The sequence below is a fragment of the Borostomias antarcticus genome, assembly GCF_949987555.1.
Source record: "Borostomias antarcticus genome assembly, chromosome: 18".
In the NCBI taxonomy this organism is placed as follows: domain Eukaryota; kingdom Metazoa; phylum Chordata; class Actinopteri; order Stomiiformes; family Stomiidae; genus Borostomias; species Borostomias antarcticus.
The window spans coordinates 7342988-7365639 of NC_140251.1; the positions used below are offsets into that span (position 1 = coordinate 7342988).

Sequence of the window (22652 nt, forward strand, 5' to 3'; positions counted from 1 at the left end):
TGCAGCTACTGGAGGATCATGTAGGTCTCCAAACAGTGGGTCGCTTGCAATTTTTACTTGCCTTTCGATGTATTCAACAATGTCGCGAAAGGTAGCTCTACGATTAAACTTCTCTTGTAGATTACAGGCGACTTCTCTCCATCTTTCTTTGAGCTTATAAGGCAACTTCTTCACGACCATTTGCATGTTAGTAGGGGCATCCAACTCATGACTGAAATGTACTCCTCCCATTGCATTACTACATTGTCGTAAGAAGATGCTAAATGCCTGTAAGGCTTTCACGTCCTCTGATTTTACTACAGGCCATGTGAAGACTTTCTCCATATAGGCAGAAGCGATTTTCAAAGAATTGCCAAAGTGCTCTTGGAGTAAAGATTTGGCCTTGGCATATCCTTCCTCCTGAGGCATGTGTTCACAGCCTCTGACCAACTCCCGAGGCTGGCCTCTGGTATATTGCTCAAGAAAGTATAGGCGATCTTTAGGACTGCGAGCCTTTTGCTCAATGTTATGTTCGAAGGCTCTCATAAATGCTTGATACTGTAAAGGATCCCCATCAAAGGCTTGAATGTCTCTTTTTGGGAGGAAAGTGATAAACTGTTGCTCCACAAGCATTGATGTAATCTCATTTTGTTTCTGCAAGACTGATACAAGGTGATCAGAATTAGAGCCATTCTGTATTAAAGATGCATAATGGAGCGGTTCTGCCTGAGACTGAGGATTTGGCTGCAACAAAGGCAATTGGCTGGTCAGCATGGCTAGCGGATGCAGCACCATATTTGGTCCCAGCATTGGTGGCTGGCTAGACGGCACAACTTGAGGGTCCAGCTGAGGCAACTGGGTGACTAGCGTTGATTGAGGACGCAGTAACCTATTTGATCCCAGCATTGGTGGCTGGCTAGACAGCATAGCTCGAGGGTCCAGCTGGGGCAACTGGGTGGATAGGGATGCTTGAGGATGCAGTAACACATCCGCTTTGGGCCTATCATCCAACAAATGAGAACGTTGCTGGCCCTCTGCTGCACCAAGAGATGCTTCCAGGCTTTGCGTTGCTGCCCTAGGCACAAATGTCTCAGCTTCAACATCCAATGGTTGAGTTTTATCCTTATTCCTTTTCAGGTATGAATTCATTCCATCTGCCTTACTCCGGACAGTGCTAGACATGCAAGAGCCACCAGAGAAACGGAGAACATTTAGTTTAGCTTCTGATGCGGCTATTTCCGTTTCCAACTCCAGTTGCTCCCTTCTTTTTCTGAGCAGCTCCTCCTGCTCTTCCAGGACATGCTTGGTTTTCAACAGTTTTTGGCGAACAACAAGTGCAGCCATCTCTGCTTCAGCCTTGATACGTGCTGAGTGGGTAGATGAAACAGTGGACCTACTTCCATGACTTCCAGCTGAACTCCTTTTCCTTGTTATTCGTTTTGAAGCATTTGAGACACTGTCGCTTGGTTTAATATCATCATTTACCACAATAGCAACATCCAGTTGTGTGGTAAGCTTCTGAGCGCTTGTAGCCAAGTGAGCATCATTCTGGGCGTGTTCATCAACATGAAGCTCATTTTTATCATTTTCCACAACACCAGATTGATATGTTTGAGACGAGGTGAGAGCATCACCTGTGCGATCTTGGGCGCTACCAGCGTGGCCATTTACATCAGAGAGCCATTTCTTTACATCATTGTTAAACCAAGCATTATGTTCTTGTATATTTGTAAACCAAGCATTTTGTTTTTCTTGCTCTTCTTGAGGAAGCAAGGGAATCACAGCATCATGGAGTTTAGTTGCATCATCAAACAGCACGTATAAATTATCAAGATGAGACTGGATACTTTGTGCATTATGTTCATTTTGATTTTGCATAAGTTCTTTTATCACGTTCACAACACCTTTAAGTTTATTGACCTTTGCTTGTCGTTCCTTTTGAATACCTTCAATTTTACATACCAATGCCTTGGCAGTGAGTTTAATCTGTCTTCTCTCTGATTGTTCGTTTGCATTTAGATTCTCTTTAGGATACACATTTGACACTTCAGGCTCCATTTTTATGAATGATCAGAAATCATGCAAAGTCCATTCACAGCCATACGGCACATAATCCAGTTATTTAAGCAGCATTTTTAGGTCCGCAGCAACAGGCAAATTGTTCTGCTTGTCACAACGCAACAATCGAGTGCTGCGGCAGTTAGGAGAATGTTCGCAAACTTGCCTGTTGCGATTGAGTGTGTATTGCAATACCTCATGTCCAGCGGCGAGGCTGTGTTGAATGAAGCGATGGTTGTTGTCTTCAGGCCTTGTAGCAGTGAACTGGGCATGAATGAATCAAAGACGCCGGGTAATGAATGTAGCCAATAGCGTACCTCCTTTGTTCCTCGTTTGCTTAGGGTTCCAATACGATCACAGGAATCCGAAAACAATTTGTAAATCCTTTGTTCCTCGTTTGCGTAGGGTTCCAATACGATCACAGGAATCCGAAAACAATTTGTAAATCCAACTCGGTTAGGCCATCCACTATTTGTTTACTTATATTGCGGCTGACTGGCGATCCAACTTTTAAAACAGCCGCGGTAGGCTAAGCAAAGGAAATTGTCAATTGAATTACGCGCACAACAAATCCACGTCTGCGTCTGCTATAAACGTTAACCTCTTTATTCCATTTCACATCGCATGTCAATCCAGACCAGTTTCTGCATTATAAGTAGGCGAGTGCAAGGAGGCAATATTATCCAGTGCAGTGTTGCGGTAAACAAATAGTCTCCTCTTTCCCCGTGCTCACCCCACCATTACCAACAAACCCAACAGGTGCACAGGCTAGAGCAATTAGTAGGCCCCAGCTACAGGTACACGCCCACAGTCACTCCCACACCTAAGTGCCCATACAACAGTGAGTGCATCCACATAAACAATAACAAATTCATAATAACCCTACCCAAACAACTAGAAATAATAAACACACATATGGCTCCTACATTCCGGCCCCTAATTATGCTAAGGCCATAATTAAATAATCAAATATGTAGGAGATAAAACGTTAGTAATTACTAACGTTCCACGCAAACATTCTGTAGGCTACCCATAACCCATCAATATCTAATACTCACATTAAATGGCTTAAGCACATCTAGAAAGAAGATGCAATCTGTATCGTTACCACAGCTATAGCTACACATAATCAACTCTACATGATTAATGAATGACATATAACCAACAATTCTAAGGAATAGTATAAGCATGCATGTACTGTGCGCATTAATGTCCATGACAATACCAATATGTCCATGAAAAAGTAGCCAAAAAACACAAAAGTAATCCACATAGTCCATAGCCCCCAGAATGTAGTCAAAGCGCAAAAATGTTATAATCCACAAAAAGATGTAATAAAATGCCCATAATCCACAAAAAGCGAAGCAAATTTTCAAGAGTCCATAATGTAATCCATTTAGATCTTCACTGATCCTCCACTTCCTGAAGAAGACACACTTTAGTGATGGGTCTGTCCAGGAATCCTGTACTCGTCCTGATATGAATCCGACGAACATGTCCCTTTTCATCCCGACCTGCTTCCACAACTCTTCCATTGAGCCACGAATTGCGTGGAGCAGAATCATCCACAATGATAACAAGGTCTCCTGGGACGAAGTTCCGCTTGACACCCTGCCACTTCTGCCTCTCTTGAACACATTCAGGGGTGCAACCTTTGTCTGCTGCTTCCACAGTTCCTCAAGTGGGGCAACGGAAATCCTGTTAATGGTGACTTCTCGTTCAACACAAGCAGAGTCAGCAATGTAGTCTCCTCTCAGCGGCCCATTCACTGTCCATCCCAACATGGTCTTTACTGCATAAGGGCCGCCATCTGCACTCCGAATAACTTCCCACGGCTCTAGGGCCCTGGGAACATTAGTCCCAATGAGCAGGTCCACCTCTGAGTCAATCTCAGCTATCTTCACATCTTTTAGGTGTGGCCACTTCAGAAGATCTTCATGTTTAGGAATGTTGCCTTGATTAACAGGCATGCGTTTCTGTGTGAAGAGCTCGGGTAGCGCACAGAAGCAGTCTGTACCCAGCCCAGCTACCTCCAGGTCTGTCACGATGTGGCTGCCAACAACCTTCTCTTGACCCATTGTCCTGAGGAGGATACCAGTTTTTCTCCCATTGAGACTCAGCCTATTCATGAGACCTTCAGTGCAGAATGATACAGAGCTCCCCGGATCTAGAAAGGCATATGTGATGAGTGTTTCATTTCCTTTCTTAGACTTCACTTGGACGGGTAGTATGGAAAGTGTGCAATCACGCTCACCGGCCCCAGTGAGCCCGCTGGTTTGTACGGAGATCAAAGCTCTGCCACCTGCTGTTTCTGCTTCCTTTTTATTCACTTGAACCATTTTTGCTTGCACTGAACCAACTTCAGTTTCTTTGGAGCGGATATGCAACATAGTGGGATGCCTTAGATTGCAGACTTTACAGAAAAGATGTTTCTTGCAATCTTTACTTCTGTGCCCAATGCACAAACAGCCATAGCACACCCCATTCTCCTTCAAAAAGGACATCTTCTCACTGTGTGACTTCCTTTCCAATAGAAGACACAGGTCCAAGGTGTGTCCTGCTCCACAAAACAAGCAGTTTTTTCCAAGAGGCGAAGTCTTTTCTCCTTTTACACCAGATTCAATCATCTTGTCTTGGTGTCTTGTCCTTTTGTCCACAGTAGCGACAGTAGTGGCGAAGATACTTCCTTTGGCCTGAGTATAAGTTTGAGATTTAGAAATTCTCACTTCCTTTCTTGCTGCAGCTACTGGAGGATCATGTAGGTCTCCAAACAGTGGGTCGCTTGCAATTTTTACTTGCCTTTCGATGTATTCAACAATGTCGCGAAAGGTAGCTCTACGATTAAACTTCTCTTGTAGATTACAGGCGACTTCTCTCCATCTTTCTTTGAGCTTATAAGGCAACTTCTTCACGACCATTTGCATGTTAGTAGGGGCATCCAACTCATGACTGAAATGTACTCCTCCCATTGCATTACTACATTGTCGTAAGAAGATGCTAAATGCCTGTAAGGCTTTCACGTCCTCTGATTTTACTACAGGCCATGTGAAGACTTTCTCCATATAGGCAGAAGCGATTTTCAAAGAATTGCCAAAGTGCTCTTGGAGTAAAGATTTGGCCTTGGCATATCCTTCCTCCTGAGGCATGTGTTCACAGCCTCTGACCAACTCCCGAGGCTGGCCTCTGGTATATTGCTCAAGAAAGTATAGGCGATCTTTAGGACTGCGAGCCTTTTGCTCAATGTTATGTTCGAAGGCTCTCATAAATGCTTGATACTGTAAAGGATCCCCATCAAAGGCTTGAATGTCTCTTTTTGGGAGGAAAGTGATAAACTGTTGCTCCACAAGCATTGATGTAATCTCATTTTGTTTCTGCAAGACTGATACAAGGTGATCAGAATTAGAGCCATTCTGTATTAAAGATGCATAATGGAGCGGTTCTGCCTGAGACTGAGGATTTGGCTGCAACAAAGGCAATTGGCTGGTCAGCATGGCTAGCGGATGCAGCACCATATTTGGTCCCAGCATTGGTGGCTGGCTAGACGGCACAACTTGAGGGTCCAGCTGAGGCAACTGGGTGACTAGCGTTGATTGAGGACGCAGTAACCTATTTGATCCCAGCATTGGTGGCTGGCTAGACAGCATAGCTCGAGGGTCCAGCTGGGGCAACTGGGTGGATAGGGATGCTTGAGGATGCAGTAACACATCCGCTTTGGGCCTAGCATCCAACAAATGAGAACGTTGCTGGCCCTCTGCTGCACCAAGAGATGCTTCCAGGCTTTGCGTTGCTGCCCTAGGCACAAATGTCTCAGCTTCAACATCCAATGGTTGAGTTTTATCCTTATTCCTTTTCAGGTATGAATTCATTCCATCTGCCTTACTCCGGACAGTGCTAGACATGCAAGAGCCACCAGAGAAACGGAGAACATTTAGTTTAGCTTCTGATGCGGCTATTTCCGTTTCCAACTCCAGTTGCTCCCTTCTTTTTCTGAGCAGCTCCTCCTGCTCTTCCAGGACATGCTTGGTTTTCAACAGTTTTTGGCGAACAACAAGTGCAGCCATCTCTGCTTCAGCCTTGATACGTGCTGAGTGGGTAGATGAAACAGTGGACCTACTTCCATGACTTCCAGCTGAACTCCTTTTCCTTGTTATTCGTTTTGAAGCATTTGAGACACTGTCGCTTGGTTTAATATCATCATTTACCACAATAGCAACATCCAGTTGTGTGGTAAGCTTCTGAGCGCTTGTAGCCAAGTGAGCATCATTCTGGGCGTGTTCATCAACATGAAGCTCATTTTTATCATTTTCCACAACACCAGATTGATATGTTTGAGACGAGGTGAGAGCATCACCTGTGCGATCTTGGGCGCTACCAGCGTGGCCATTTACATCAGAGAGCCATTTCTTTACATCATTGTTAAACCAAGCATTATGTTCTTGTATATTTGTAAACCAAGCATTTTGTTTTTCTTGCTCTTCTTGAGGAAGCAAGGGAATCACAGCATCATGGAGTTTAGTTGCATCATCAAACAGCACGTATAAATTATCAAGATGAGACTGGATACTTTGTGCATTATGTTCATTTTGATTTTGCATAAGTTCTTTTATCACGTTCACAACACCTTTAAGTTTATTGACCTTTGCTTGTCGTTCCTTTTGAATACCTTCAATTTTACATACCAATGCCTTGGCAGTGAGTTTAATCTGTCTTCTCTCTGATTGTTCGTTTGCATTTAGATTCTCTTTAGGATACACATTTGACACTTCAGGCTCCATTTTTATGAATGATCAGAAATCATGCAAAGTCCATTCACAGCCATACGGCACATAATCCAGTTATTTAAGCAGCATTTTTAGGTCCGCAGCAACAGGCAAATTGTTCTGCTTGTCACAACGCAACAATCGAGTGCTGCGGCAGTTAGGAGAATGTTCGCAAACTTGCCTGTTGCGATTGAGTGTGTATTGCAATACCTCATGTCCAGCGGCGAGGCTGTGTTGAATGAAGCGATGGTTGTTGTCTTCAGGCCTTGTAGCAGTGAACTGGGCATGAATGAATCAAAGACGCCGGGTAATGAATGTAGCCAATAGCGTACCTCCTTTGTTCCTCGTTTGCTTAGGGTTCCAATACGATCACAGGAATCCGAAAACAATTTGTAAATCCTTTGTTCCTCGTTTGCGTAGGGTTCCAATACGATCACAGGAATCCGAAAACAATTTGTAAATCCAACTCGGTTAGGCCATCCACTATTTGTTTACTTATATTGCGGCTGACTGGCGATCCAACTTTTAAAACAGCCGCGGTAGGCTAAGCAAAGGAAATTGTCAATTGAATTACGCGCACAACAAATCCACGTCTGCGTCTGCTATAAACGTTAACCTCTTTATTCCATTTCACATCGCATGTCAATCCAGACCAGTTTCTGCATTATAAGTAGGCGAGTGCAAGGAGGCAATATTATCCAGTGCAGTGTTGCGGTAAACAAATAGTCTCCTCTTTCCCCGTGCTCACCCCACCATTACCAACAAACCCAACAGGTGCACAGGCTAGAGCAATTAGTAGGCCCCATCTACAGGTACACGCCCACAGTCACTCCCACACCTAAGTGCCCATACAACAGTGAGTGCATCCACATAAACAATAACAAATTCATAATAACCCTACCCAAACAACTAGAAATAATAAACACACATATGGCTCCTACAGTACCCTATGATAGGTCCACATGGCAAATTAACTGTACGAATAGGGCTATATATGCAAAACACCCATGTACAACAGGAAGTGCCAGGTGCGGTGTCCTGTTACCCCAAAACCCAGGAGTGAGATGCTATCAAAGGCTTTGATAGCTAGATGCTGAGGTCAGCATAGCAAAGGTGCATGTCAGCCTGCCATATGCTAAGATGTTGTGCCCCTATGGCTTGCCACTCTTGTTCCTTACAATACCTTATGTCAATGGTCCTAGTGGTAGCTCTAACCTGTGTAGCATAATGATGCATTATGAAGCCAAGGCCACACCATAATCTCAGTTGGTTGTTGTCTCATCATCTGTTTATTTGTAGCACCCCAGACACGGTATTAAGATGGTTATAGTAACTCACCGGGGATTAATGTGAAAGGGTGCTTGGGTTTGATGTTATCAGGTAACCATATCACTAGGCTATATGCAATAATAGGCTAGAAGAAATAACTGACCCCAGACAAGGTTTAGGATTTTGGAAAACAATGACACTTTAGTGATGATTATTTAGTGTAATAAATGGTTATTAAACTAATGCTTCTTTGTAGTAGAAAATTAAACAAGTTCGGAAATCTAACGTTATTAGATTATTGATATAAGCAAAGTATTATTTCCGATAATAATGAATAAATAAAAAGAAGCTGAATTTGACTCCATAATTACCTATATCCTAGTGACCTTGAGGAGTAAACATCAAATTAAATGTCAAACTCATGTGACATATAGATATAGGCTACAGTTTATAATAAAAAATACTTTTTGGAGGTAGAATCTGGGACGACGGACCAGAAACACTGGATTTGACCCCAAAATTACCTTTAAGGGGGTAAACTTGACCTCAAATAATTGAAATATCATCCGAATCAGATTCTACGACCCAGAAAGTGCTTTTCGTTTTTTAGGGTGGCCCCGAGGGGCACCCATCTTGGCTCCCGGCAAAATTTGATCAGTATGGACAACATCTGGGCCAAATTTCGTGCTTTTGGAAGAATATGAACCAAACGGCCCTCATATGAGCTCTTTGCACAAGCTCCACTACTTCATGAAACTCTACAGGCATATTTATTTCCTGTCCTATACTATTGGATGGAAGTGATTAATCAGGTGTTATCAGGTGTGCCGCACACCTGATTAATCACTTCCATCCAATAGTATAGGACAGGAAATAAAGATGCCTGTACAATTTCAGGAAGTAGTGGAGCTTGTGCAAAGAGCCTATTGCCTTAAGGCCCCTGACTACTACGAGAAGAAGACTTCTGGTGGCTGACTGCTCCATGTTCTCTTAATACTGTAAATCCATGCTTGCTACAGACGCACTTGTCCGTCTACTAAACCTTCCGTACTGAAACACTAGCGCCCAAGTGAAGCACAAGTTAGCCTGGCTAGTTCGGCAAATTAGTAACGTTACCACCAATCTGTTAATATTCGAGTTAGATGCTATTTTAAATATATTTAAAACATGTGTTTATATTGATTCGTATTAAGGTAGACTTTCTCGTTTAATGGAACTGCATACTTTTTTTCTGAGCCGCGCTTGTTTGCATGCCCAGCTAGAACAAATTGTTCTGCTGAGTTTGCCTAGGCTACGTTACGCTAACGTTTGATAGCTAGTTGCCTGGATAGAGACTTTGCGATGGAGTCTTTCATAAAGTTTACAAATCAAAGTCAAGGAAGGGACCGTATTTTCAGGTACGTGTTTGTGAACAAAAATCGCCTTGCAACCTAGCCTAGTTGCTATTGTAATAAGTTGCCATTGGACTGACAAGACGTAGCCTAACTTTAGCTAGCACCGCGATTGAAGTGGCTGGCGTTAGCTAGCTAGCTGTTATAACTAGCTAGCTAACTAGGCCAACTAGTTAACTGTGTTATTGTGTTTAATTCAGGGCAACCCAATATGCCTGTGGCCTTTCGAAGTACTTGCTACGCAACAATTCAGCAAGTAAAGAACTAGTGGTGAAGCTGCAAAGTCTGGAATCAAACATGAGCTCTGGACGAAAATGTGAGTATCTGCACCAATCAACATTACAAATATCTGTAGCCAGCTAGCCAAGTTAGTTATTGACAAAATGATTGCTTTGGCCTTGAAGCAAGAATATGTTGTTCACTTTTTATGATGAAGTGAGTGTGCTGCATTTGTCTTATTTTGTTCTCTCTTTCAGTGTTTAGGTTGGGAAACACAGTGAATTCCATTGAAGCTACCAAGCAAACCTTGAAACTCACTGACCCGGTTTTGCGTCTGTGTCTCATAGTGGCCAACCTCAACCGCGCCCTTTACTTTATCTGCGACAATGTGCTTTGGGCCAGAAATGTTGGCCTAATTCGTGATATCGACAAGGCACGCTGGAGCTTGAATGCCTCGCGATACTACTTCTTGTCCTTGGTTATGAGCCTGACCAGAGATGTGTACGTAATTTCCCAGATGATGGTACAGAGGGCAAGAGATAAGCGCTTTCAACAGAAAATCAATCAGCACCTCGGTGACAGTCCTGACGTGGCCACTGTTGTCATCCCTCAGCTGGACGCTTTCCTCTTCCTGCTCTTTGAGAGCTTGAAAGGCCACCCTGCAGTCGCCCTGGACACAATGAAAAACATCTGCGATCTTTTCATCCCATTGGACAGGCTGGGTATCTACCAGTCTAATGCAGGGGTGGTGGGCTTCTGCGGTCTGATATCCTCACTCTTGGGGATAGTGTCACTCCTGCAGCCCAGCTTGAAAATGAAACCCTAGACAAACTTTGAAGAGGAAATAAGAACTTAAGCGATTGTACGTTAGCGCTACAAAGGTGCAGATATGAAAGTGAAACACTGGTGAGAAGTATTTATATGGGTAATGTAATTCCCTTTTATTTCTTATGGGACCAACTTTTGTTGTTTGCCTTACTATAGGCTACTAGGCCTATGGGTTCTAAAGGGAGCAATCCTAACAATATTTTGTTGATACAGTAGTTCTGAATTACAGAGACGAGACCAGGTATTAGTCTTCATAATCTTTTGCTTTGACCAGTTCTTGATCTTTGAAAACTTTATAATGATGATGATGATGATTTATTAAGTGGCATAACAGTTTAACCTTATAGCACTGAGCACTGCCCCACTAAACCACCTAATATCACTCATTAATCAACATGGCTGTATGTCTGTATGACTACAAAATGATTAACTTATTTAAATTAAGTATTACAATTATTTGAGAATTGTTGGTTATTATTATTAATTGGGGGAAGTACTCATTATTTTGGTGAAATTTCAAGTCACATACTGTAGGTACTGTATTTGTTGGGTTTTGTATGTTAAACTAAATTGCAGAAAAACCTGACCTCTTTCCCTACCTCAGCTCAAATTATTTGAGGGTGCCTGGCGCTTTTACAGTGCAGGCGATAATGGCCTAGAAGTCAGTACTTCTCAAGCATTTTGGCAGAATATTCTCTAAGGTCTGCTGTTCATCATGAGGAAAGTATGATTCAGGTGAGCTCAAAATTCAGTATATGCAATGCATGTGTCCAGTGATGAAATAGCCTTAAATGTCAGTGCAAAATGCACCGAATGTAAAAAAAATAGAAATGTAAGCTGTTTATGACATCAATAAATGTATTCACAATGCTGAGTTAATATTTAGAAGTCAGTGAGTCGATAGTATTTTTTCTGTCAGATTCAGTCTTTATTGCATACTTCTCTAGTTATGATCAGGTGAATGATTTTGAGTAATGAGCAAGAAATGCACTTCCTCAGACTTCAAGGGTGGTTGTTGAGAAACATGTTTTTCATTAGATTGCAAGAGAAGATCATACATCTTTACTGCATAAGTTGCCTTTTACCCAGTTTGGTGTTTACTCATTTCTCTAATTTCCATTACACTAAATAGTATTTTGGTGATTTTGAAAATGACTGAAGTGACTCTTGACCCTATCCGGTGCAAGAGTTGTTACATTGCTGTAGTATCGCAAGTCCCCTGTCTAGCCGTATTGGGAGTTTAGTTGTTTACAGAATACTGAATCACAGTAAGACAAAGCTCCCTGGATCAGGTGCATGGTTATCCCAATATACATATAAGACCAATCTATTGGATGACTTGAAAAGGAAAACAAATGATTATTGCAATAAAAGCTCAAGCACTGACATCCTAGGGATATTGGGTGTAATGAAACAGTAGTAGTAGTGGTTGTTATGAAACAAAGTAATTGATTGAAAAGAGCTTTATTCTTTCTCTTTACATACACAATACATTTTAGTTGGCTTTTTTCCAGAGGAAGAGGTGGTGATAATACATCTCCCTCTGAAAATTGCAAAAATGATATTCCATTTCCCTTTTCACCATATCTTCTGGTCTGCTGTGTATAGACTGAGGAAATTGTGCAAAGGAAAACCCCAAACAGTAAAAACATGAATAGAAATAAATAGTAACACAAATATGTTCTCATAGGTCGTTGACAAACTTGTCTTAGATTTGCATTTGATTTCAGGTTTCTATTGACATTTATTTTCCAATCAAGAAAATGCATCAGTGAGAGACCATTTCCTTGAAAAGGATCTTAGTATTATTTGGTTTTTGAAATTATTTCAAATATGACTTAGTTATTTTGCATTTGAAATAGTGTGGTGTAGTTTCTTTATAGTATTCAAGGACCGTTTTGCCTGCAGACCACAAGATGCTGGCAATTTAGGGACTGCTCATGTGAGAGCAAACCTTTTGTTTACATTGCATGTTATCCCATTTAATACATTATTGATGGTAACACAACTGTATGTAAAATCCTTGTGAATCAGAATTCCCTACTAGAAGGCACCTATCTAACTCCTGCATGAAACACAATTAGCACTTATTCAGATGAGAAGCCACCATTGGCCAGTCCAATACTGCACACAGCAGTCTGTGCTGGTCTCAGATCCTATCATGTGCTTCCCAGATTACCACAGTAGCATACATTTCATTTAGTTAAGGACATAGAATACAACATAAAAAGTTACCAATCTGTGACAGGAGAGCTCATCCACCACATATTAACACACATGTTACAGATGAATCTTTTTTACAAACCATTCTGACGCTAAGTACTGTATGGTAGCGCTAAGTTCATCTAGTCATTGATAGTGGTGCTTCAATAGAGGTGGACAACCAAGGCCCCGACATCACAGTCAAAATAGTGTTCTTTTCTTCCCATGATTTCCACAGACCACTCATTTTGTTTACAAGAAAAAAATGAAGAAAATATTAACCTATGACAAACATAAAAGGATCAAGACCCACATGATACAATATTCTAACACCGATGGGACAAAACAAATGTATCACTGAAAACATCCATTAACTTAAATTCAGCATTTCCTTCAAACTAGGAACAAAAACATACAAATAGTCTTAAAATAATTTCATTTGTGCAGATGAACAAAACATTACATTTCAGAGAAATTATCTGAGACAATGTGTGACTGGTTATTAAGGCAAAACTTCCCATTTCAAGACAGCAATTACTGTACTGTAAGTAGCAAAATAGTGTGTACAACAGAACAACCCCATTTCCAATGATGCTAGTAGTTACTGTTTGAAGACACTAGAGTGAATGAAATCCCTTGGTAATTGTGACTGACTGGTACATCCATCTAGGTTAAGTTGATGTGATCCAGTTTACTTAAAGGCATCTCTACCAACACATACAGTTGCTCAATGTTGGAATGTAACATTACAGTAAACTACCCAATCTTGGCAAACGTTAGAGTAGAATATAATGAACTGTATTCTGTCTTAAGCACAGAATACAATGGTACCACAGCATATTCCAACAGAGCATCGTCAAGAGCATGAGAGAAGAGGTGCACCTAAGGTCTCAAATCAGTATGAGGATATTGACACAGAATTGACCATGTGAACTGAATTCCAACTTAACGAGAGGCTTGATCATATAACCATAAATTATCTAAAATGTGCACATAGGGAGGGATAAGGTACTAAATGAGACATGAAATGCATTTGAAATCAGCAGACTTCAGACTTTTTTTCCCTGTAGTGTAGAGGTAGCCCTGAGGGATGCAACAGGACTCAACACCAACAGAAGTACCAACTAGAGGGCCTTTATAAGTCAAATCTGGTATTCCACCAAGTCTTGAAAATGTAATGGAATATGGAGTTAAGACTTTCATCAAAGGCCAGAGCACCTGGCACCATCAAGGGAAATAATTGATCAGGGAGGGAACATGATGTTAGGACATTTGCCTGTTTTGATGATCAGAACAGCTCTTGCAGGAATTGTCATGTACTGTACACACTAGTGTTCTGAGATATTGTCATGTTCACAAAATCATATTTCCAGGTTTCTCTTATCTTTATCCAGTGATTAAAACCCACTCTATAGGATATTCTCTATCATTATTTAACATTTATACAATCAATGATGCAAACCACAAAGTGTACCGAGTACTTAAATAGAACATTTATAGAAAACTGGATATCACTGTAGGAGTTTGTGTTCATCTGTTCTTATGATTGTAGCATCAAACCAATGTGCGCTTACCTGTAGGCATGACAATAGACCAAGTATTGAAAGCATTTGGGCAGGAAAGGTCTATTTTATGTGTAATGAATAGAAAAGGGTATTTGGCATCAGTTGTCTCCTAGTTAACCGTTTACACAGCACAAAAATTCCAGCCATTACAACAACACTCGTTCTGAAAAACTAACATTAAAGGACTTCATTTGATCACGAGTTGGTGGTCTTGGCCCACTTCATACAAGAGAACCTTGCTCCTCTTTTCCACTGGGAGGAGTAAAGTGAATAATGTGTTTCATATGTGATTCTGGGTCCTTAATACTCCAGGAGCCAGGCTCTGCTGGCCAGTCTTTTGGTCCATGGGGAGACGTTTGGTCCGTCCATAGCACCCTGGGAGAGGGTGAAGGCCAGTAACTATAAGGGTGTCTGTGTGCGGTCATAGTCCAGGATGAGGCCTTTAATGTGTGATAGTTTCTGATGCAGGTACTCACACCGCTTCTTCTCTTCCCGGTACCCGGGGAACTTCTACAAAGATGAGACAGGGGAAGATCAGAGATATGACATTGGTAAAGTACAGCATTATGCCAAAACGGATCATCTCTTTCAAATGATCTGGCTTTGTACTTAAGGCAGTCAAGATAGACTTGTGATAGGGTGATGCACGCACATTCGAACAGATAGTTACAGGTGCCCGACTAAAACATGACATGAGTAAAGAATAGAAGTGCGCACACTCTTAATGCTCCCAAGGGTGAATTTGGTGGCACGTTTCGGCCGATGTGGCCGTCGTCAGGTGCAATACCAAACATGTGAGAAGGGGTGGGAAATATACAGGAGGGAAGTGGGTTGGACCCGAATAGGGTCAAAGTCTTAAAGAGTCCAAACCTATTAGATGTCTCATATTCTAAAACAGTGTATCATGCACACTAAAGGCAAACACATGGGAGGTAGTAATGGTCATACTGTAAAAACATTAATCCACAGGCTCACATGTCAATAAATACAGGTCTAAAAGTAGCGATGGAAACAATGCAAAATCAGAACTGGCTAGTGAAATACAATTTATAAAAATAGTAAAAATAGACTAAATAAATAGTAAAAATAGACTTGCCTAACAAATCTGACCATTCTGTGCATACCTTTTTATACTTTCTGTATTTCTCCAGGATCTGGTCTTCCATAAGCTGTGAAGATTGACGGAAAATACATTAGACTGTGGGTGGCACAGTGGCTCGGTGCGTTACACCGTCGCCTAACAGCAAGAAGGTCCTGGGTTCGATTCCCACATGGGCTATTCTCCTGGCTGTGTGGAGTTTGCATGTTCTCCCCGTGCCCACTCGGCTTCTCTCCACATAGAACCCCAATATGAAAACATGCAGAAGAACAGATGCTCTTCAGCCCAGTCCCTGACCAGGACTTGGACTGAGCACCTGGACTTGGTTACTGGGCGCCACTGATGAGGCTGCCCACTGCTCCTGGAGGAGGACAGGTGATATGGGAGAAATGCAGAGGACAAATTCCACCGGTGACCGCTAATGAATGTGTACTGTGTCCTGTGTCGTTGCTCACCCACGCTTCTGTGTTTGTGTGTAATCTCCCTGTTGCTAATAAACAACCTTCGAAGTCCAGTAATTATTATTACTTAGATCATGACATTCCGGAAAGGGTTTGTCCTATGTGTGGAAGTGACATCAGCTTCATGTCCGTACCTTGTATTCTTGTGTTCCAGGGGACAGAGTGTTGATCTTGGAGCCCAGCTGAACAAACATCTCTGTGATCGTACCAATGCGGTCATGCAGAGCTCTGTACTCATCGTACTCAGCACAGAAATCCTCCTTATACTGTTGCCGTTGCTCTGACGCTGTAATGGTGCTGTATTTTCTGGAAAGACAGACCCACACGTCGTTAGAGGTGTCACTGAAACCACCTAGTACCCAGTTATAATCGAGTACCCAGTTATAATCGAGTACCCAGTTATAATCGTGCAAGTACAATTTGCTGTTCCTCATTCTCTCCAGAGGGTGGTGCTGTAGGCTATCGAAATGAATTGCCTCTGTCATGTCAAAGATTTAACAGAGATGTGTTCTCAAGATGTAAAAATATAAGACATTAGATCATTTGTTTTCTAAGTCATTCTCGGTGAAGCTGTGTTATTACTGAACATGTGATAGCCCATTTAAACATTCCCATTTTCCACTATTTACGTGAATGTTTTCAAGCTGAACCCAACCCTTTCAGGGGAAAAAAACAGCTTCCTTTCTCAACAAAAGTGGTTAAAGTAGTCAAACCATGAAACCAAAACCTTTCAGTAACAGATGACCTGAGGCTTTTCTTCAGCCATGTTTACAGTTTGGACAGCCATCACATGATTTCTCAACCTAGAAGTCCAACCTGGAAATCTGAAGTGGTCCTAGAGGACTTATGAGGCAGTGAGTCTGAACTTACATTAAATAGTCCGGCAGCTCTTCAGACGAAGTACGAGTGACAGGTGTTGTAGCCCCCTCATGGTCTGGAGATACACACACACAGGACAAAAAAAGGCTTCATGTAATCTATCAATGCAAGCGTGATAAAGTTCACATCATGCCAAAGCTGATGGAGCCGTTTATCACTGCTACTGATAAGAGACGTGCTCCAAGGCAGGTCATGACGCCAACACCATAGCCGGCAGGCAGCACTGACTTGGTGGACCGTAGGTCACCCAGCTGTTCAACAGTCAATCATCTACAGACTACTGAGGGTGGGGGGGAAAGAAACACAAATACTTCCACGAATAAGAAATCTAGGGCTCTACTGTATCAAGCTCTACTTCTTCACTGCGACGTGGACAGTTATAATTTACTGAACATATTGCAGGTGTGTCCAAGATGCTTTGTACTGAAATTTACCGTTGAGATTTTCCTGGTTCTGCTTCAGATCAGGACTGGTCTCTATCCAGTCTGGTTTTAAGCGCTCCCGTTCCTTGTCTTTGTGCTTTTTGGACTTCTTCTTTTTGTGTTGGCTGTTGGTGAGCTGCTGGTCTGTGCAGATGGAGGAAGGCTCGGTCTGCGGGGGCTTGGGGCTGGGCACGGTGGCGGCCTGCTCTGCCCCCTCCGGCTTGGGAACACGGGAGGCGCCGCTTGGTTTGTGCCGATCACAGAGACCATTTGGGCTCCCCTGGACGTGACTGTTGGTTCTCTCAAACTCTGTTTTAGTTTGTACGCTAGTGTTTCCTTGACCAGAGGAACTACGGGCCCCATTGGAGCCAAGGTGTCCATTGGAGGGGGACTGCAGAGGTGAACTCTGGTCTAATAGTCTTTGTTTCTTGGGAGTCTGACTGTCAGATGATTCAGAGTGCACTGGACGTTTCTAGAATAAATGAAAAAATTAAAACGTTACATTTTACCTGCAAGTCATCTTGACAACAAGTTCAACACAGCCTATATTTGAGAGGAATGTCACTGCATGAGAGCTTCTTAACTGGCTCCTGAATAGCCTCCAGCACTGGCATCAATAAAAAGCAGATGGTGCCACACCAAGAAACGTTCCTTTTACTCCACACTTACTCTCATTCTGCAGTAAACACACTTGTTAAACAACTTAAAGTCCAGCATTGAATCAGAGACCACGTAGCCTCTGCGATTTACATCTGCAGCTGGGGCACTGTTTTATGTCTAATCAAACTCAAACTCTTAATGGTGCAACAGTTAGTGAGGAGGAAGGTAGACTTCATTTGAGGTGAATATTTACCACAGAGAGGTTCTTGACAGGGCTGAGTTGTGAAGGAGAATCCCCAGAGGTTTTGAGGAATGAATGGTTGGACTGAAAACCTTTTGACTGGCTACTGCCGAGGGGCTGGAGTTTCCTGCAACATTTAAGAGCAAATATTTTTTAAATTTTGCTATTCAGATTAAGCTTGGTAAATAGCAAGACAAAGTAATAGCACAAAAGTGAAGTAAAAAGGATGGGGCCTTGTTCACAGAGGAAAAACAGGAAGAACTGTTTGGTAACAGTAGCTTCAACATTTACAAGGAAGGAGTCTGACTTGGACACCAATGTATCTGAGTATTACAAAAGAACAGGGACCTCTGTCATCAAGGAAAGGCGTTTCACTCCCAGATATCTTCCAACACACTCCATAGGGTAGACACAACAACTGGGCATACGGTCAGTTTAGTCGGACATGTTTATGTGTTAGGCTTTCTCTTGTATCTGATGATAAGTCCTACGATAGGCGGGCACTAGGACAGAACAGTGTCCAGGCAGGAGAACAATGGTGCCAGATGCAAGGTCTGTTAGGCCAAACACTCCCCACTGGCAATCTGCTTCCTACAGCTCCTTCCTTCGAAAGACGCTCAGTTTAACCAAAGTTCAATCATTCCTCCCTCAGGACCCACACTGCCCTTTCAACAGCATGATCAATGGAATCTGGTCTAAGCACCACTGGATTTCACAACATTCTGGACACGAAGCCTACTGACAGACATGGCAGCCAGTCAGACACAATGGATAAGATCAAAAAAACATTTTTGTTTGAGTAGTCTACAGGGTTATGTGAGTATCTTGAAAGCAATTGGTTTTCCTGTCAACAACCATACAGTAACAGCTAGCTATATAGCTACCTCTTGAGGGCAAATATTCAGTTGCACAGTAAGAAAGTGCAAGTGGCAGTTCTTCCGAAATCCTCTTCCATTGGCTGTCAGTCTCCTCACTATAAAGACTTGGGGGCTGCATTTACTAACAGGGTTAGGGTTTGGGTTAGCTCTTCCTTGCTACTCACAGTCCTCCATATTAAACCTCTTCCTTGCTACTCACAGTCCTCCATATTAAACCTCTTCCTTGCTACTCACAGTCCTCCATATTAAACCTCTTCCTTGCTACTCACAGTCCTCCATATTAAACCTCTCCTTGCTACTCACAGTCCTCCATATTAAACATCTTCCTTGCTACTCACAGTCCTCCATATTAAACCTCTCCTTGCTACTCACAGTCCTCCATATTAAACCTCTCCTTGCTACTCACAGTCCTCCATATTAAACCTCTTCCTTGCTACTCACAGTCCTCCATATTAAACCTCTCCTTGCTACTCACAGTCCTCCATATTAAACCTCTTCCTTGCTACTCACAGTCCTCCATATTAAACCTCTTCCTTGCTACTCACAGTCCTCCATATTAATGTTCTTTGGCAACACCACACAGTGAATATGTCTCCTCCTGCTTTGAAGTGCCAATTAACAAATTCATCAGTGCAGAGAAATAGTGATTTAGCAGCTATCCTTTCAACATGATCACAGCTGCCTGTCACATGAATCCACTGATATGAGAGACTTAACACCAGCAAGCTGTCAAAAGGCATCAGTGCCCATTGCAACTAAGGAGGGGTAATCAACACATTAGAGAAGCTTACAAGGTTAAACGAAGATAAAGTTCAAGATTGTGTGCTTTGTATGCACATGGGTGAATGCAAAGCCTTCAAATGTTGGTAATATGATGCAGAGGTCTGAATCATCTGGTGGAGAAATGGGAGAGTAGCATGGATATTGATGCAGACCACACCCACCTGGTCAGGAGCCTATAGATGAGCTGTTTCTCCTCCTCCATGTAGCCTGGCCAGTCCCTCTGGATGAGCCTGTAGAAGTCATCCTTTAGGCTGAAGCTGTGGTCTTTAGGGTTCAGTTTAGCAATCTGTAAATCAATGGCAGGTTAAATAAGGGTGACTGGGCATACGTACAAATACATACAGTAGGCACACTTAGTTGGACAATTGAGATTCAATTGACTGGCATCTGTCTGGAATTATTTAAGAATCATATGATGTTCTTTTGTAAATAATTGTGCGACTCTCATCTACCCTTAGAGATGTACTCTGATAAATTTCTACTTCTAAATTCAATTTCATTCTGGTCATGAATGAAGTCATCAAGTCATCAATTTGAGCACTGTTCGGGTTTCTCATGCAGTGCCAAATGAACCCAGAATCGTGCTCAGGCAGACTAGATCCATTTCTTTGAGCCATCAGGGCACTGCTGGAGACACTCTGCTCCTCCCCTGTCAAAGCACCATCTTCTCCTGCAAAGATAATTGAAGCGCAGCCCTAATTACAGCCACTAGCGGCAGACGCACAAGTCTCCTTGATGAGTGTAGTGGGTTTCCTAAACAGACCGAGCTGAGGACATGCGCCTCAAATAAACTGAGAACACTGCTTTAGCTGCACAACTTTCGGTGGCAAACAGAGCCGTTAGCATTAGTCAGAGTGGTTGCAGAGGAGCTAGGCACTTTGCCTTCCCATTTGGCAAACCCCTGGAGTGAACCGAATTGCCTATAAATTTCACTGCAAATGTTAAGAAACATTTAAAGACTGCCGTTTCTAACAACATGGAAGTTGCTCTGATGCTTCTCCTCAATGAGTTTCTTTCGTCACTAACTCATTGTGTCTTGTCAGTTTAGATGCTTTATCATTTGACAGACTGCAATAATTCATTTGCATTTGCTCAAACATTTCAGTGAGTGAGTGAATTTCAGAGTACCATAGTAGACCACCCAACCCCCCCGGCTTCCCTAACCCCAACCCTGACACGTACCTCGTCCAGCACGGAGCCCAGGTCGGCCTTGTCCTTGGGACTCGCCCTCTCCCTCTCCAGCCACAGCAGCAGCTCGGGCTTCCTGTATGGCTTTAAGGCCAGCAGGTGAATGATGCGCTCTCTCAGGGGCCTGTGGGCCACGGCGCTGGGGGCCACGCTCCTCCTGCCGGCGCTGTTCTCCTGTTTCCTCTGGATCTTCACACATTTATCTGCAGCACAGTCAACACGGGTGTCCGAAGTCACATACAGTGAAGTCAATCACAGTGGTTTTGTTCAAAGTGCAAGGCATGTTTTTTTTTAAAGGTTTCTAAAGTGCATTTCACTTAATCGTCCCCAAGACTTTTCACAGTTCAAAGTTCATCCATTTTTTTCCCCCTTTCCTCTCTACTAAGTAAACAGCTAGTAAGCCTGTAAAAGTATGTTTCTCTTCTCGCTTATAGTGAAAGAGATTACCACAGTTATCACAGGGATCATGGAAAGCTCCAGAGGGAAGGCCAAGCAGTGCACTGTGAATGTGACGAGAGCAGACAGGACGATTAAGTCTGTTCTGACACCCTCCACAAGGATTCAAATAGACTGATGATCCTTTGAATAGCCCTGTAGCGTCTCAGTTCTGATATAATCGTCAGGCCAGTTATGCAAGGCCAGGACTGGCTTAAAGTTGAAACCAGGTCCACAGGATCAACAACCTGATGCACTTTGTCCTGACTGGGTCTGTCATACAGCACACGGTAGACAAACATTACACACAGACATGACACCTTGTTTCCAGGGAGGAAATAGCTTTTAAGCAAACATATGGAGCCTCCTGTACGCACATGCACTTGAGTGTTGGCGTGCAGGACTGTGTGAGGAGCCCAGTGACAGGGTTGACACTGGGTTAGCTTGCCGCTGTTCAAACAGGAAAGCGTGGAAACTGATGCATCTCACATAGTGAGGCTCTTTCTTCCTGCTGCAGCACTAATTCACCTGCGGTCCGGCCAGCAGGACATGGCCGTGCTTATGGATATCTCCTAACTATAATCTCATTACACGTTTAAGCTCTACTTTGAAGGTTGCTGCAGGACAAAGAAGAAGCACAGCCTGAGGGGAATAGACTGCTAACCTAGACGTGAGGGTTCACATGCACTCTCCAGTACATGACTGTGGCAATGTGCTGTATGACACACTGTGAAACACGTTCCCCTTTAAAAACTCTATAAATAGGGCAGATGACCTAAATATGCTTTTCATTGTAAAATGTGGCCTATAGATTAAATCTAAATTATAGACATTTTCCTACCCTGCAAACTATGATTGTTAGTTGGGATTTAGAAACATGTTGGAGATGAGCATAGCTTTACTGTACCACAGAAATACTACCGTCCACCACAAGAGGTTTGTGTGTTCAGAAGAGTGCATGACTTGCAGTACAGTTTGAGTCTTTCATTTCACTATCCTTAGATATCAAGTGTGTGGGAGCCACACAGTCCATGGGCAGAGGAGTCTCTAGGAGCTCTCTAACCCTAACCCCATGCCTAACCCGAAAACCTGATAAACACAACCTTGTTCTACAATAAAAACATTGTGCATTTTCTTTAATTTAACTTAAAGGAAAACAATGCATTTTAAACAAATCAAATCAATGTTCATCTGTTTAGAAGGTATTACAAGTTTAGAAGGTGTTGTGTTTGTATTACATGTGAATGTCACCATGCCAGGTGTATTTAATAGCCCTTGAGTGAGCAATTTTAGCAGCAGAGCATGGCATGTAATGGCTTGTGTGGTAATTATGTAAAATTTTACAAGACATGTACTGTAAGTATTCATCATGAATCCACAAGCCTAAATCATGTA

The 22652-nt window shown here is 42.6% G+C and overlaps 2 protein-coding genes across 3 annotated transcripts in view; one reads left to right on the forward strand and one right to left on the reverse strand.

The window, feature by feature from the left end:
* Window positions 1-9183: 9183 nt before the first annotated feature.
* Window positions 9184-11272, forward strand: pex11a (peroxisomal biogenesis factor 11 alpha). Its single transcript, XM_084452683.1, has 3 exons — window positions 9184-9463; window positions 9658-9773; window positions 9934-11272. The coding sequence occupies exons 1-3, from the start codon at window positions 9408-9410 to the stop codon at window positions 10500-10502; spliced, it is 741 nt and encodes a 246-aa protein (XP_084308809.1). The 5' UTR covers window positions 9184-9407; the 3' UTR covers window positions 10503-11272.
* A 707-nt stretch (window positions 11273-11979) lies between these two features.
* LOC311321233 (RNA polymerase II elongation factor ELL2) overlaps window positions 11980-22652 on the reverse strand; it is a gene marked incomplete at its 5' end in the record, with an annotated part of 35424 nt that continues 24751 nt past the window's right edge. The window contains 8 exons of one of the 2 annotated variants that reach the window (XM_084453178.1): window positions 11980-14781; window positions 15396-15440; window positions 15966-16137; window positions 16702-16765; window positions 17145-17604; window positions 17986-18100; window positions 19796-19920; window positions 20817-21025. In XM_084453178.1, coding sequence (XP_084309304.1) covers window positions 14671-14781; window positions 15396-15440; window positions 15966-16137; window positions 16702-16765; window positions 17145-17604; window positions 17986-18100; window positions 19796-19920; window positions 20817-21025 — 1301 coding nt within the window. In that variant the 3' untranslated portion in view covers window positions 11980-14670. The remainder of the gene's footprint in view (window positions 14782-15395; window positions 15441-15965; window positions 16138-16701; window positions 16766-17144; window positions 17605-17985; window positions 18101-19795; window positions 19921-20816; window positions 21026-22652) is intronic. The other variant, XM_084453177.1, reaches the window with a different exon arrangement.